At 48.8% G+C, this 15,726-nt stretch overlaps 1 protein-coding gene across 1 annotated transcript in view; it reads right to left on the reverse strand.

The window, feature by feature from the left end:
* VILL (villin-like) overlaps positions 1-15,374 on the reverse strand; it is a 35,416-nt gene extending 20,042 nt beyond the window's left edge. The window contains 3 exon segments of the mRNA XM_009708248.1: positions 1,572-1,646; positions 3,138-3,219; positions 15,343-15,374. Coding sequence (XP_009706550.1) covers positions 1,572-1,646; positions 3,138-3,206 — 144 coding nt within the window. The 5' untranslated portion in view covers positions 3,207-3,219; positions 15,343-15,374.
* Positions 15,375-15,726: the final 352 nt, after the last annotated feature.

Genomic DNA, 15,726 nt, shown 5'->3' on the forward strand with positions numbered 1-15,726 from the left:
GCAAAACAGACGTAACTCCAAATGAAGCTGAGCCTGTGTGTGCGTGCTGTGATTCATCTTATTACAGAAAAACTCAACAGCCTAGAAAGAGGAGGCAAGCAATCTGAGAACAGGTGTACTTATCGGTATGTGAGTTGTGCCAGTTATTTTTCAGCACCTACTGTGTTAAACCCTATTATGGACACCTGGGAAAGGTAATAAAAGCTCATTTTATAAACTGGATTTGACACTAAGTTCTGTTTATTTGCTTTGTGCAGTGATACCACAGCAAAAGACAGTAGAAGAACTTGAATAAAATACAGTTCAGTTCCTCTAGGCACCGATAATTAATTTGTGGCAAAATCGCTCAATTTAATACATTGCTATTGAAGACGATCAAAGTCCCATTGTCCTGCGGGCAATCTTTGTTTGGAGAGCCTCCAGTGAAGATGCAAAATGCAAACACGAGTGTTTTTACCCTCCTGTCTGCAGGGGCAAAGGAGAGTAGTGGGCTGATTAAGGGCTCTTCTACCTGGGGAAGCTATTGCAACACAAGCTGAGCCTGTGAGCATCAGAATCTATCCTGATATCTATAGTCAGCTCCTTGCAAGGACACTCATATTCTGCTCTAAGCATGTCTTTGGGTGGCTGCTACCAAATCAATTCAGCACTCGAAAGGTAGCATAAAGGCATGTGTATGGCAAATTAGAGCAGAAGACTCATTCTGCATCACCGTCCCAGCCTGCTTTCCCAGCTTGACGTATAGTGGATGTGCATTTGTTTATTGTGGGATAGCGGATGCTTTGCTGTCTCTCGACTGACGGAGGTGTTTGCAGGAGGGACGCTCAGACCCAGTAAATGCTTCTGGTTTCCACTCTACGGATGTTTTCTGATACAATGGAGCCTGGATTGCTCTATGCAGGTGAAGAGATTTGGAAGGGATTCTAGGAGCTGAGGGCAACACATCATCCTTCCACAGAGCTGTGGGAACACAAGGCAGTTTGCACAGCCCGTAGAGTTGAGTTGGTTCTCAGAAGTCCCTCATGCTTCTGGCTAGCCTGGGTTCAGCTGGTTGGAAGTAGGTCTGGACCAAATTTGGGTGGGACAGATGAAGTGTCCTAATGGGGACATGAGAAAGGCTGCAGAGCCTCTCTGCTGCTTGCATGATGCTGAGTAGGTGGCACACCTCCATAACCCACATCACCTGCTTAAAATGAGACCCTGCAGCTGGCCACCTCTCACATCCCCAAAAGACTCCCATAAGTCATGGAAATGTGGGTTTTGATTTAGTTTGCCAGGAATGTAGTGGCCATTTTGCCATGTCCGGACATGACTCACTTGATTAGAAGATAAATAATTTTAATGAATTACTAGGCTAATGGTTCCTCTGGTCTTCTGATTTACTAAACACACAATGTTGTTGCAACAGCCATGTTAAATTCAGGTGTGTGATTAGATGGCGAACGCACATGCACAACCACTTTTACCCACAGTGCTGTTCTCAACTGTGAGGATACCCAGCATCCAAGTCAGAGCTAAAGAGTTGAACCAGTTGCCTACCAAAGAGACTCATTTTTGTTAGCCTTACTTACGTGCAGAATTATGTAGCAGTCCCCTTCAAAAAAAGTCCCATAAGCTTTTTCAGGTACAGGAACCATCTTCATATTCTGTAAGGAAATGAGTGTTTGGATCATTGCTAGAATTTCAGAGCCAGAAGTTGGTGGGTGTGAACCAGGACAGCTGGGGTGCACAAAACACTAAGGTGACAATTAGGGTTTGGAGAAGGAAGAACCAGGGCTGTGCTCATGGGCTGAGAAAAGCCACTTTTGGGGGAAATCCCCAAAGTACTAAAGGATGAGCAGGGGCAAATGGTAATCCTGCTTGGCCGGACTGACAAGTATTTCTTACCCTCCTTGCCCCTCTGCAATCCTGTGGGTCTACAGCAAGAAGACTTAGGGGTCAGGCTGTAGTGCTCCAGAGCTTGCATTTGTAGGGAATTGCCCAGGGGCGTGAACACCTCTCAACTTAGGTTTAGTTTGGGGGCATGGTTTTTAGTCAGTACCCATAAGTTCAAGGTTAACTTTCAGAGCTTTCTGAGGACAACCACTTTGACAGGGATTCATAGCACCTGGCAGTGCTGAGAAAAGACAGACTTGAGGACACCGTTGTGTCCCTCACCCCTCCAGACCCTAATTGCACACTTCATCTGGTACAAGTACGCAATTAACCAGCCATGTGGATGTGCCACCCACCAGTACACAAGCAGTTCCTGGGCTTGAACTGGCTCTGTGGTTCCCTGGAATTAGAGACGGACATTCTTCTGGTGGCCTGACTTGTTCCCCAGCATACCAGCCTGACCCTTGTGAACCGACATGTCTCTAATTACAGAGCCTCTGGAAAGAAGCTTAGTACAGTGCTTTGGAGAGAAATGGAAAGGCAAAGACCCTGTGATATTTGGCGCACAGCTGGGACCCGTAGAGGGCCACCACCACTTGGAGACACATGTTGGAGCCCCTTCCCACTGCTCCCCTGAGTGGACTTTGGACCCCATTCTAAGCCCCCGCTCATTGCAGGGGAATGTTCTTGGTGAATTGGGCCAGAAAAAGGCAGAACCAAGCACAGTCTGCCTCCAAACTGAAAGCAAAGACCACTGCAAGCCGAAGGTGATCTCGCAAGCTGCAGTGTCTCTCCCTGCAGTGACCCATTGATCAGAGAGGGAAAGATAAGGATGAAGTGCAAACAGACTCCATGGGGCACCTTTGCTGAAAAAATGAGTGCCTTCCCCATGGCAGCTGCTGGTATAGAGTACGGTTACCCATGCATAACCCCTCTGAAACAGGTAATTAATTTCTAGTGTGCTAATGCAACCTTGCATTGGTTCCCAAAGAGGGTGAGAAAGCCTCCAGTGCTGGAGGAACAGCTTCAGTCCCACCACATTCATGTTTCCTTAGTCAGATTATCCCTGTTTTACAGAGCAGGAAACCAAAGCAATAACATGTTGAAAGTTGCATAGAGAGAAGTTGGGTCTCCTGTTTCCCACTGTTTCTTATCTATAACACCCTCTTTTCCTACCCAGATTGCTTCGAGAAGATCTCTTTCTTGAAACATATACAGACACACAAGCAAAGGACATATGCCATCACTGCCTCTTGTCATACCTCTATGCCCCATATCTGCAGTCCCAGCTTTTTCTCGATAGTTGGGAGATTTATGTCACCGTCTGTCATCCTGCAGTCTGAGCTAGAAGGAAAAGGAAGAAGAAAAAATCAAATTAGCTCTATAATTGGATACAACAGTAAGTGTGCTAGTTGGCTTGGCTCCTCTTACCGTCAGTGGAGGTTTAATACAGATAATCCACACCTTGAAGTGTCTCTCTTTCTGCTGACTATGAAGAGAGCACAGCTGTAGTTACCAGCAGTTCGGTGGGATGAACCCCCATTCCCAGGCTATCCATGCTCATGGGGGTGCCAAGCAAAGTGTGGGATCACTGCCCGGAAAAGACGGGGTAGGATGCCGTTGTTCTGGTGTGGGATTATTTTCCCCTTATTTGAATAGGTGGAAAGGATTTGCCGGGGTGTTGGCCCTGACATCAGTAGTGTTGTGTTCCCACCATGGCACAAGATGGGCAGAGACAATGGTGGCCCTGCAGGAGACCCATGCCCTCCTGGTGCAGCCACTGAAGGTCAGGTCAGGTACCCTGGGGCACTGGGAGCCTAAGGAATGAAGCCCTTCCAGTTCAGGAGGAGATTCAGGTCTAAATTAAGACACCTGCAAGGTATCTCAGGGCAGAGCACCAGGCTCTCAGCTCCATAAAGGTCAATGGAGACACAGCCAGCACAGTCAGTAGAGCATACGGAGTGATCCAACTGATGACCCAGATGTCTACGTCACATATAGCCGAGCAGTTCCCCAGGCTCTGCTGCCGGTATGGGGAAGAGGTAGGTTTCAGCTGCCCTCACAAAGGACATGTTTTTGGTATCTCCAGTTGCCCCTCTGATGGGTGAAGGTCTCCCATGCATCCTCTATCAAAAAGAAAAAGGTACTACCCTTGGCTGTGGTCCCTGCTCCTACTGCTTAGATAGCTGAGGTTTTGCTTACAAAGCAACTTCTGAACCCAGCTTGTTCACAGGGCAACCTCCTGAAGCAAATCAAGCCCCAAACCAATGTGTATGAAAACACTGGGCTATACCCTAGCAGAGCTGGCTGGCCCATGGGGCATGGCAGGTGCCTCCTGAGCAGCTCGGCTCCGCTGCAGCGGCCACAGGACATGCTGTGTTTGTGTAGGAGCAAGACCCACATCAGCCTTTCCCGCATGAGTCAATCCTGCTCACAAGTCAATGTCCAGCTTTGAGAGAAAACACGGCTCACTGATTTCTGTGTTCTGCATTCATTCGCTTCGCCACCGCGCTCCCCGATTTGCATTTGCTCGTGACAGATCGAACGATTGTACTACATTAAAAACAACAGCAACTTGATTGACTGCATTTTCTTCTCTGTCTCTGGATGAAAAGCCTGCACTGATTGTAGGCCATGGCCTCTCCTGTGCTCCTCCGCTCGGCCGTAGGAAACCGCCTACGAGAAGGGACGGTGCCACGGCTGCCTCAACTCGACACAACAACTGAGCCGCGATGAGATGAAAAATAAAAGACGCTGCTATTGCACAAAGCCACGGAAAAAGCTTCTTCTGAAGGAGGAAAAGAACAAAAACAGATGATCCCCTGCCAGAAGGGGATTTATTGCTCGCGTTATGAGAGCATGGAGGGATGTGCTGCACTTGGCACCGTAAAGTCATAAGAAGTGATGGTCCTTCTCCTGAAAAGTTTGCAAGCTAAGTAAGAGAACAAAAATTGCTGTTCCAGGCAGGAATGTTGGTCCATCCAGATCTCCCACAGCCCAGAGCTGCCAGACCCTGGCTCCTTGCCCAGGCAGTAGAGAGATGCAGGTACCTCCGGAGGTGGTTTGAGCACAGCCCCAACACCTCTCTGCCAACTGAGCAGGCACCCACAGGCTGACAGCACTCAGCAGCAGAAGTCAGACCTGCTCACTCCTTCCTGAACACCGATATACCCGAAGGACTGTCCATGTGGCCTCAGGTACCTACCAGGAGCACACTCAGCAACCTTCATCTCCCTCTCAGGTCCTCCAGCTAGCTTCCAGGCAAGAAGACAAAACAGCAAGGAGTAAAAAAGACATTTTTCATCTTAATTCCCAGAAAGGTAATTGAGATTCACACAGATTAAAAGCCAGATCCAGGAAGATATTTCAGTGTCTATGGAGGAGTTAGACACTTTTCTGAATGGCGTCCTGACTCACCTACTGTGAAGTCCAGGGCTATCAGGAACTGAAGCAAAAAACATGATCCCAGTTCAGATCTTTAACCAAAAGACCTTTCTTTTCTATGGCATTCAAAAGGTCCCTATCAAACAAAAACCCAAGCGAAGCCTCCTTGCCTCAGCTATCTTTTTAATTTATTTAGGATTTTTCCTTCCAGCACCGAAACAGGAACAACCTGAAAACAAAGCCAGTAAAGGCATTTATATGTAAGGGAGAATTCGTGGGGGTGAAGTTTTTTAGCAAAACTGACACTGCTCCCTGTGGAAGGCAGCAGGCGTCAGCACAGGAAATCGGCAGCTGGCCAGCTGTGAGACACAGCTGGCTCCCTGCTTCTCCCAGCATCCCAGCCTCTCCGGTCGGAAAAGTTAACCCAAAAGATGCTGAGATTCCTCTGAGCACAGACAGACCGGTTGGAAAACCCTCCGAAAGCTAGCAATGCTCTGCCGATTCCCACTCAAACCTCTTTGACTCCAAACAGGGATCTTGGATCTCCTCCGCTCCTGGGGCTCCTTTCTCCAGCTGAAACCTGCCCATTAGTGCTGGTCCCCACTTTTCTGGGAAATGCTGTCCCTCCCTTCCTCCTTAGTCATTAAGCCGGGGGGAGTGTGAAGCACAGACGAAGTTGGGTGTTTCTTTGGACTTTCCAGCTTCTTTCTGCTGGTGGCCAAGTTAGAAATAATAGGAACATGACTTATATAATCAGACAGCTCATTTCATTAATGATTGAATGTGGGTTTTTAATCAGATGATCCCATAATTCAACTCCTGTCCAGACACAAAGTCCGGTATTTATGGAGTGAAAACTTCCCATCTCTGCTGAAACCAGGAAGGGCAGAAACTTCTCTAATTTAAAAAGAAAAAAAAGGGATGCTAAGAGGCTTGGGTTCACTGTGGGGATTCAACAGCAGTGTATGGGTCAGCTTATATCTCAGTCAGACCAGTTTCGCCCAGCACTAGGTGAAATACAAATTGGCAAGAAGCATGAGTCAACCGCCTCCAGGGCAGGAACTCACCAGGGGGAAAAAAACTGGTTACGGGGATGGACATTTGCTTCCTTGTACACAGACACAGCTTTACCTGCGAAGGTGAGGAGAGAGGCACTACAGCAGCTGTAGCTCACCCCTTTCCCTCCACATTAATAACATGCAACTACCCAATTTCCACCTCCAGGGTCAGCTACCCTATTTCCACCATTTCCAGGGACTCTCGCAACCATGGAAAGAGGAGAAAAGTTCACACCATGAGCGTGGACTGAGAGGTGGCCACTGTGTAGCAAAGGGAACTTCTGGCTTGGAGCTGCTCTGCTGCTGGGTCATCACCATTTGGTTAAGATGCTATAAATTACACTGCAAAGAGCGAATGATGCTGTTGGATGAGGGCAGAGGACCTGGAAACCAAATGTCAGTGGTTGGTGTCTTGGCTGGATATCACAGCCAGGACAACCTGGAGCCTCCAGAGCTAAAAGCAAAGCCTTCCTCAACACGATCTAGGTAACAAAGCTGGTGGGTGAGGGCAGATCATAGACTCACAGAATGGTTTGGTTGGAAGGGACCTTAAAGACCATCCAGTTCCAACCCCCCTGCCATGGGCAGGGACACCTTCCACCAGACCAGGTTGCTCAAAGCCCCATCCAACCTGGCCTCAAACACTTCCAGGGAGGGGGCATCCACAGCTTCTCTGGGCAACCACTTCCAATGCCTCACCACCCTCACCGTGGAGAATTTCTTCCTCATATCTCACCTAAATCTTCCATCTTCCCATTTAGAGCCATTGCCCCTTGTCCGATCGCTACAGACCCTTGTAAAAAGTCCCTCCCCAGCTTCCTTGTAGGCCCCTTTAGGTACCAGGTATGGGTCTCTGTTACACCTGCTCCCCTTCACGCACTGCCAAAATCACAGCAACGCTCCTGCTTGCTAAATATGATCCCCATCCCCTCTCTGACCAGCACAGCCTGGGGAAAAGTTTTGCCTTCAGGAAGGACTAGATGACTAATTAACTGCCAAGGTCACTCCCAAGATTGGTTAATGAGTAACAGCTGGGGTGGAAGTGCCCGCAATCACTACTTCATTTTGGTCAACCTGGTACGCGTTGAGAAAGCAGAGCCGGCAGGACATTTCTTCAGGCAGACTCGGGCCGTTTGGGAGGGGAGGGAAAATAAGGACTCAGAAGGGGGATAGAAGATCATTTCAAACTCCCGAAGTACGTTCTGAATTAAGCCTGATTTGGCTTGTCTGGGTTTTGGCGGCACACTTACTGGGCTGTAGTCACGGTAATAAAAAAAAAAAACCCAGTGAAATGACTAATGCTCTGTACAGCTTCAGGAAAATAGGAAGCAGCTGTGGCTCCAGCCTTTCCAGGCTGAAAGGCCTAATTATTGGGAATACTTGGACTGGCATTAGATGAGGTAAACCAGGGCTGTTGAATTGCTTTCATTGTCTCCATTATAGTTGGGCATCTGGGCCCAAGTAGGTGCCATTTTTTTTTGTTTGCAGAGAGGACAGCATTTAACTCTTGTTTTGCCCGGAGGAATGCAATTCAACGTGAAGTTACCTTGTGTGGCTCATCAGGTACTGCTTGGGACTATTGCTTTGAATGGTGACTGTCCCTAGCGAGTGACTGTCCAGAAGTACAGCGCTCAACCAACATAAGCTGTCTTTTATTTTCCTGTTGCAAGAGGAGGAAAAAGTGGCTTTTATCTCATGTGGAAATGATAGGTAGGTCCAGCAATAGGGCTTGTCTTTTATGTTGTCACACAGTCACATAACATCCTCCTCCAATTTTTGGGCAGGAAGGCAAAGTTTGCCCAGGTGAGAGCACCTGTGACATACGTATCCATACGCGTATGTGTGTGTTGGTGACAGGTCCTATCCTCTTGCACAATCACAGGAGGGGTTGCAATCAGAGAAGCTGAATCCTATTACCCATGTTGGATGTGCTGGGACATGGTGATGAGGCAGGGAATGGGATATGTGTTTTGGGCACATACACACATACAATCAGCTCACCCTCCTCCTCTAAGTCCCGTGAGGTCCAGGTTCAGGAGCCCAGTGTGACCAGCATGCTGAGGAGAGCGGCTGACCACAGAGAGCACTTCAGCATTCTTGGAAAGAGCGGTTGCCTGGCAGCTAAAATTACATAAAACAGGCCTTGAAATAAGATGCTATTTCTGATCATGGTGGGCAATTAAATATTGGAACAGCTTATTAGGGAAGCTGGCAGGCTCGTCTTTACTTAATGTCTTTGAAAAGAGACGGCTAAATGGCTGGGATGTGCACCCTGGGCTTGGCTCCTCGGGGTCTGTGACCGTAAGCCCCTGTTCAGGTGCTGCACTTTCAGCAAGCTGCACCTTCCCATCCATTTGGCATTAAGGCAATCACCTGGATTGACCCTAATGCTTCAGCCATCTCCACCGGCCAGAAAAGATCCCTCATCCATGCTACCAAATCATCTGGGTGGATCACGAAAGGTGCTGAAGGGCTTTTTTAGGCTTCTCTTAAGTACAGATGGATCAAAACTTGAGATGGAGCATTGGACAGGATGAACTCAGATTGTGAAGAAGCTTCTTGCTCACCTTCTCAGGATCAATGGCTCTGGAGCTAAGAAGGGACTTTGCTGGGTTCAGATGGGGAGGTTTTCCCTTTTTCCATGACTGGCTGCCAGGGATCGCCAGACCACATCTCATCCAAGCAGCTACCAGCCATCACAGGCAACTGGTCTGTTTTGTTCTTTGCTCATGGGGCAAGGGCTGAGATGCTGAGGACTGAGATGCTAAAGTCTGTTCACGGTTAATGTGAGTGAAGATTTAAGAGCCTGGGAAGAAGAGGAGATGATGACATGATTTTACGTTAATGATGGCCTCTCAAACTGGAAGTGCTCTGTACCCCAGGAGAGGTTTGAATTCCCTGTTCAGTAAATTCAAAGGATGCAGAAACCTGGATCCGCCTAGCCAAGTAATTTCTCAGGTTCTGCAAGAGCAATAACCATTTTGCCCTGTCTGACAAAAGCTGACCCGTTTCCCCAGGACCCAGTTGCCGTGTCTCTTGAACCCTGGGATTTTACCCCGTCTCCCACCACCATCCCAGGCATTACCCAAAAGTAGACCTTCAGCTTAGTGTGTCTTCTTGTAACCTGTGCCTTCACCCCCTGTCCATTTCTGGCATCTCTGACTCAGTAGCTTATACATAGTCTTTCCCAGAAACCCACTGGTGCTGTCAGCCTTTACCTTTCAGCCCCTTGTGAGCCACACGCAGATGGGCTTTGCACTAATTCTCCAATCCTACCGCTGATCCTTAAAAGCAAGGAGCACAAGGAAATGCTAGGTTACCGGGAAATAACCACCTTCCCAGTTGCAACAGCCCTCAATCTGTCTCTCATCTATCTCTCCAAATTCCTCAGAGGACATCTGATTTAGAAGGGCAGGCAACTCACGATTTATCTCCTCTGACACTCACTAGTCCCTGCAGCTGCCTCATTTCCACCTGCCATAAATTCTAGCTCAATGCCTCGCTCCATCCAGAAAATCTTGCTCATCTCTCCACACCTCTCTTTATGACCTCCTTTGTCCTTCCTATTTATCTCACTGCTGGTAGCTTTCCAGCAGTCTGATCTTCAAGCAGATGGTCTTGGGAAACTGATTTGAGGGAGCAGATTTTTCCCAAACTGCTGCTATTTCTGAATCCTCCCTCTAAAATTTTAACAACTGACTCTTTGTCCTGGGAACAGTAGAGCTGTATTGTCCCAGCAAACTTCTCAACAATGTAGGAACAATGTACCGACAATTAAATCAGAAAGCCTTAACACCAGCCACAACTCCCAAGTGATGCGGTCTGAGTTTCCACATTCCCCATGCTGGATGCAGAGCCCAGTGCTCAGCAGTGACTGGCACTGGAAAAGGGAGAGCAAATTGGCTGAAGGTGGAGGCTGGCAGTCCTTGCCTTGGTGTCCTACAGAGAAGGTCAGAGCACCCACGCAGCTCTTGCCTGACTGTTTTCCTCGGAAGTCCTTCTTCCCCAGGATGTCTTTGAAAGCAGCAGGCTCTCCCAGGCAGGTAGCATCTCTGCAGGGTGAGGGCAGCCCTATTAGACTCAAAGCTTTCAGAAGCAGCAGCAGAGTCTTGAGCTGCGGTAACTTCCCCCTGAGATCAGTACCAGTGACCGATAACAAACTCTTTTGGTGCAAATCCACCTCTCTCAGAAGATCCACGAGAAAAAAACCACAGTGGCACGAGAAGCTGTTAAAAGCCTTCCGTGTGGAAGTGCCTTGCAGCAGCATTGCCCCTCGTACAGTGCCAGGTGCATTATTTTCAAATAATAAAATGCAGCTTGGCGTACACTTACTTCAGAGGTATCTGTTCCACCTCCGGCTCCTCTTTTGAGGTTACTGAGTCAGTAATGGTACAGAGCCATCCCAAGGGAAAGGTGAGCATGTAACTTGCCAATTCATTACCAACAAATCTCTCCTTTCTTTCAGCTCTTTCTCTCCCGGTGATCACTGGCTGGGGACCAGCACTGCATCTGAAGGCAGGGCTTCATGCCACCGTGAGGGCAGGAGAAGCATACAGAAGGAAAACAAAGCTGAAGCCATTTTCTTTCCTCTTCCCGGTTTCCAGTGAAGTGGTTCAGGTCAGAAACATTTTCACAAACTAACTTCTAATTACTCACCACCTCCACAAAAAAAGTTACGATCCTCTCCCATATCGGTATTTTAACAGAGCGTTCTTTAACCTGATGACTGCAGGTAAGCAACACCAGAACTGCGACATCAGGGAGGAGAGCACGTGTGTTTGGTCATCTGTGCAAGGGCTTCCTGAGCCCCGGGGAGCACCTGCGCTTCAAAAGCTTATGGGAAGGGTGTGACGGTGGGAAGTTAAGGAGAGACCCTCAAAAGAAGGCATTTTCCCAGCTGAAACTGAGGAAAGGCCGCTGCCTTCCCTGCAGGGTTAAAAGACCCTGGAGGAAGGCTAGGAGAGGGGGTTAGGGGCTGGGATTCGTCCACCCTCACTTGGATGTCTCATTTTTAGGTGCTTAAGTCTGAGGAGGACTCCTCCTGGGCAGGACCCCGCATCCTGACATTGGGTCTAGGGCAGATCTGGTGACTCTTGGTCAGGAGGGACTCGCTGTCCCTTGGCCCATGGGGTAACCTCCTGCGTGGAGAGCCCAGCTTGCCGCGCTGCACTTCACTCCTCTCGGAGCGTGGGAGCTCGGTCCCATCCACTGTGCCCCAAGACCCTGCTTGCCAGACCTGTCAGCATGAACCAAGCCAAATACCACAAAAAACCCGCAGTTAAACCCAAGCACCAGGGCACTCTGGCCCATCTTTCTCAAAAAAACAAGTCTAAGAGTTACGATTCTTGCTACTGCGTGTAACAGTTTTATATTTAGTGGAAGAATGTGCATGCATGTATGTGCATACACTTACACGTACAAGATAAAGGGCAGGTTTTCCCTGGTGCACAATTTAACCAGTGCAGTTTTATAAGCCCTTGCTATCAGGACCTTAGTTTGATGGTGATGGAGCAGGGGTGCTGGTCTGGCTCCACTCAAACTTGCTGGGGAACCGGTGGACCAGAACATTGGCTTCTCAGTGGACAGCAGCAAGATTAACAGTAACCATCAAAAGGAAGGGACCGTTCTTGAGCTTTAAGGGAAAGCTCACCCTCTGTGTATGTTGGATGACACACCTCTGCTGAGAGACACCTAACTTGTGCCAAAAAAAGCAGGTACCAACCAACCCAACCCAAGCTTCCATGTTTAAGGATGGGGTGCTGAGCCGAGGTGTGAGTTACCTTACATGGGCTTTAAGGTCTTTGAAACAGAGCCAGACCTTCACGGGCTCTTCTCTCAAGGGAACACCAGCAACATCCACCTTTTTGGTACCAGTCACCCATACTAGCATTATCCTCTAGGCTTGCGTGAAACCAGAGGGATGTTCGACGCCACATACGTGATGTGTTTATCAGTTTCTTCCAGACCTTGCAACCCAGGGTGGGCTGCAAGGTCACCCTTGGTCCTCCTGTGACTCTGTGGGTGCCACTCAGTCTCTGTGTGTCTGGCACTGGCTTGGCATAAAAAGAGAAACCCAGTCCACGCAGGACCACAGCACACGAGTGTGAGAAGAGTGTGCAATCCCCTCTTGGCAGAAATGAAGGCCAGCTTTGAGAGAGTAACACATCGACCGTACAAAGCCAAATGAATAAAACATCCCTGCAAATACTGCAAACAGCTTTAGAAAGAGTCATTCAGCCAGGATCGCCTTTTGCACCCAGAGCTGCCACTGGGAGTTTTGTTTGAGCACAGGGAAGGGAACGAGGCATCTGAAAGCCTGGGGTGGGTGGCATTTGCTCAGACCCAGATACCTATTTCACAGGCGGCAACAAAGTACAGCAATTCAGGCTCTAGCACACTCCCAAAGGGAAGGTGGGTATCTAGATAGTCTCTATCACCCCCCAAAAGAATATGATTTCTAGTGCTGCCTGTTTCTTACCCTGTTCAGCTGTTTTTGTAAGAGCAGTTTTAAATAAAGGGCCAGACAGGAACCTATTCTTTCAACCCAGGACATTTTTAGGTAGGAGAGGTTGGCTGCTCTGAATAACTCATTCCACAGGAACTGCCCAGGATGGAGCTCAACCATGCAATTTAGCATCCCCTACGTCTCATGTCTTTGCCGTGGATATAAGGTAATTACAAGTTTCACTGTTACTCTACCCAGCACTGCTTCCGATAAGCATGAATAGGCTCAGAAAAAGACGGATAACAAACGGTAGGATTTCTGTTTCAGGCAGAGGTCCTTGGAAATTAAAGCAACTGAATCAAATGTACATCATCCGATGTTGGAAATTAACATTACATCTCACAGGACTGAAGGATGCCAAAGACTTAGTGACAATATTCAACCCTTTCTGCATTCCTTTTACACCCAGAATGGGTGGAAATACGGCAGAAATGTATAATCATCCAGGATAAATCATAATAAGGCCCATTTCCAGAGTCGTATTATGGGGAGAGTGTGAGAAGAGAGGTTTTAATGAGTCGTAGGAGCGTGTAATCCTTGTGACCGTACGATCTGTTTCTCTGAGGGGCCAACAGGAGCTGAAGAATATATGTGAATAAACGAAGAGCTGAAGCAGAGATATTTTGGGTGTGGTGTGAACATTTCATACACAGAAAGCCCAACCTGTAGATTTGTGTCAGTCCAGAGCAAATTTCAGAAGGCTGCAAACGAGCCCATTCCCTGTGACGAAGGAGGGACCTTGAGGAGAGGGTGGTGGCACGTATGTTCCCAGGGGTGGCTAAAATGCAGCTGGCCCAGGTGGCACAAAGGTACCACAAAAGCTTTCGCTGTGCCCCGAGCTCCCCTTCACTGCACAGGGCATTTCAGGTCTCTGCTTCCAAGTGGGCTACCGCGTATTTAGCTCTATTAAAATTGAAGGAAGGCTTTTGGTCCAACACGATGCGCCCAGCACAGGGCAGAGCCCGAGCATCTTCCAAGCGTAGGGCAGGTGTCTGAGCCGGTCTCCTCCTTGGCTGGGGCTGAACGACCGCAGCATGGGTGATGCTGGAGGATCAGGCTACAGGATAGATCCAGTCTGAAGCCACAGAGTCCATGGTGCATCTCCTCCATGTTACGTGTCCCACATATCCCCAGGGGGTCCATAGCAGAAAAGGTAACAACCTCCATGCTCAAAATCTAGAAAAACCTGCGCAGTGCTCCACGGAAAAGATGAGATGACACCGTGAGCATCTGCAGCATCCCTGGCCACGCAAGAGCACTGATTTATTGTCTCAACCTAACCAGGAGCCCCAAGATACAGGGGAAGGCAGGAGATCAGGGGGACACCATTTGCGGCCATGGTACAAAACCTTTTCTTCCAGCTGGGAGACCTTGGCAACTGTTGCCACAAAGTCCTGCCTAGGAAATAACGTCATGAGACCTACGTGTCCACCGGTGGGAAGGGAGCTGGAGGAGGAAAAGGACAGCCCGTTCGTGCAGGGAGGAGGAGGAGGGGAGGCTCACCTGGCTCTGCCAGGAGGAAGGCGAGGGAAGACGGTCAGGGCTCTCCTGATCTGCACCACAACAGCTAGTGCCCATCCTTGCCCTTACTTCCAGCTGTCATCTCAGCCTGCCCAGCAGGGAATGGTAAAACCCCACGGAAAAGGAAGGCCGATGCTCTGTGATTGTACAATCTCCATTTCGCAGGCTCTAATCTGCCCATTTAGCAGCGGTGTGCAAAGAGCACCTGGATGATTCACCGCCTAAGAGCTGCTCTGGTGGGGCCCCAGTTTGCTTCGGCTGTTGTAACGTTTGTTGACATCTCTGCTAGGGTAGCCTTGAATAAGCGCGAACCTCCCACAGATGCTAATTCATATCGGTGCTGCTTTGTGTTAAATATTTATGTTCTTAATAGGCACGCCTAAGAAAAATACTGGCAAGTCAGCCTGCAGCTCAACTCCATTACAACTCAATTTTATCTCAGTGCAATTTGCATCTCAAATGAAGAGGATGAGGAAACACTCTGTACTTATAGAGCAAAACAGCCCAGCAGTTCAGCCATTAGCTGACCTATCGATCAAATGACAACAGGACCTATCAGGAGAACTCCCAACGACTTTTTGTTGCTGCCTAGACCCATAACTGCATTGCAAGGGCAGGCGAGCTTTCAGCAAATCCCCACGGCAGCAAAGCATAAACCAAACCAGGCCAAAACAAGACGCCGTTAATTGCTCATTTTGCGAAATCAAAGCCAGTCTGTGCAGAAAGCTAAACGAAAAGCCTGCGTCCTCGGAGCTGATACGTAGCCCGGACGGGTTCTCGGGGAGCTGAGGCAGCTGCTTGTTCCAGCCCCAAACGGTGCAAATCAGGATGGGCTCATTGCTCTCCGTAAAGACATCCTGACTTACACCAGGTGAGCAATTTTTTAAAAAATATGAAATCTAGTACGTTTTTCTTTCTTACTGTCCCACAGAACAAAAGTCCTTAAACAGTTCTGGCCTTTAGAAATAAAACCAGGAGGGGTACAGGGATGCTGCTTACCTCGCTGGGAAGTGCACCGTGTCCTCGCAGGTCTCCCTTCTCCGCCAAACCCAGCGCCTTCTCTCCTCTTTGGTGAGCTAGTTTCAAGGCACTTTTGTTTGCTGTTCTGCTACCTTGTCAGCTTGGGAACAGCAGTGTTCGGTAATTCAATCCTCTACTTAACTGCAGAGACACTCCTACCCGGAGATCACACCCATTCCCAGGCTCACAGAGGGACAAAGAGGGAGCCGGTACGAGAGAGTTTCAACCAGCTCTCTGTTTGCATCAAATATCCACCAGCTCTGCATTCACACAGCAATAATGATTAAGTGCTGCTTTAATTAGAAACCTGTTCTGTCCAGATTTAAAAGGGCAGGGGAGGATTCCCCCCCCCCCCCCCCCACA

The sequence above is a fragment of the Cariama cristata genome, unplaced genomic scaffold (genome assembly GCF_000690535.1).
Source record: "Cariama cristata isolate BGI_N322 unplaced genomic scaffold, ASM69053v1 scaffold3119, whole genome shotgun sequence".
NCBI classification, from domain to species: Eukaryota; Metazoa; Chordata; class Aves; order Cariamiformes; family Cariamidae; genus Cariama; species Cariama cristata.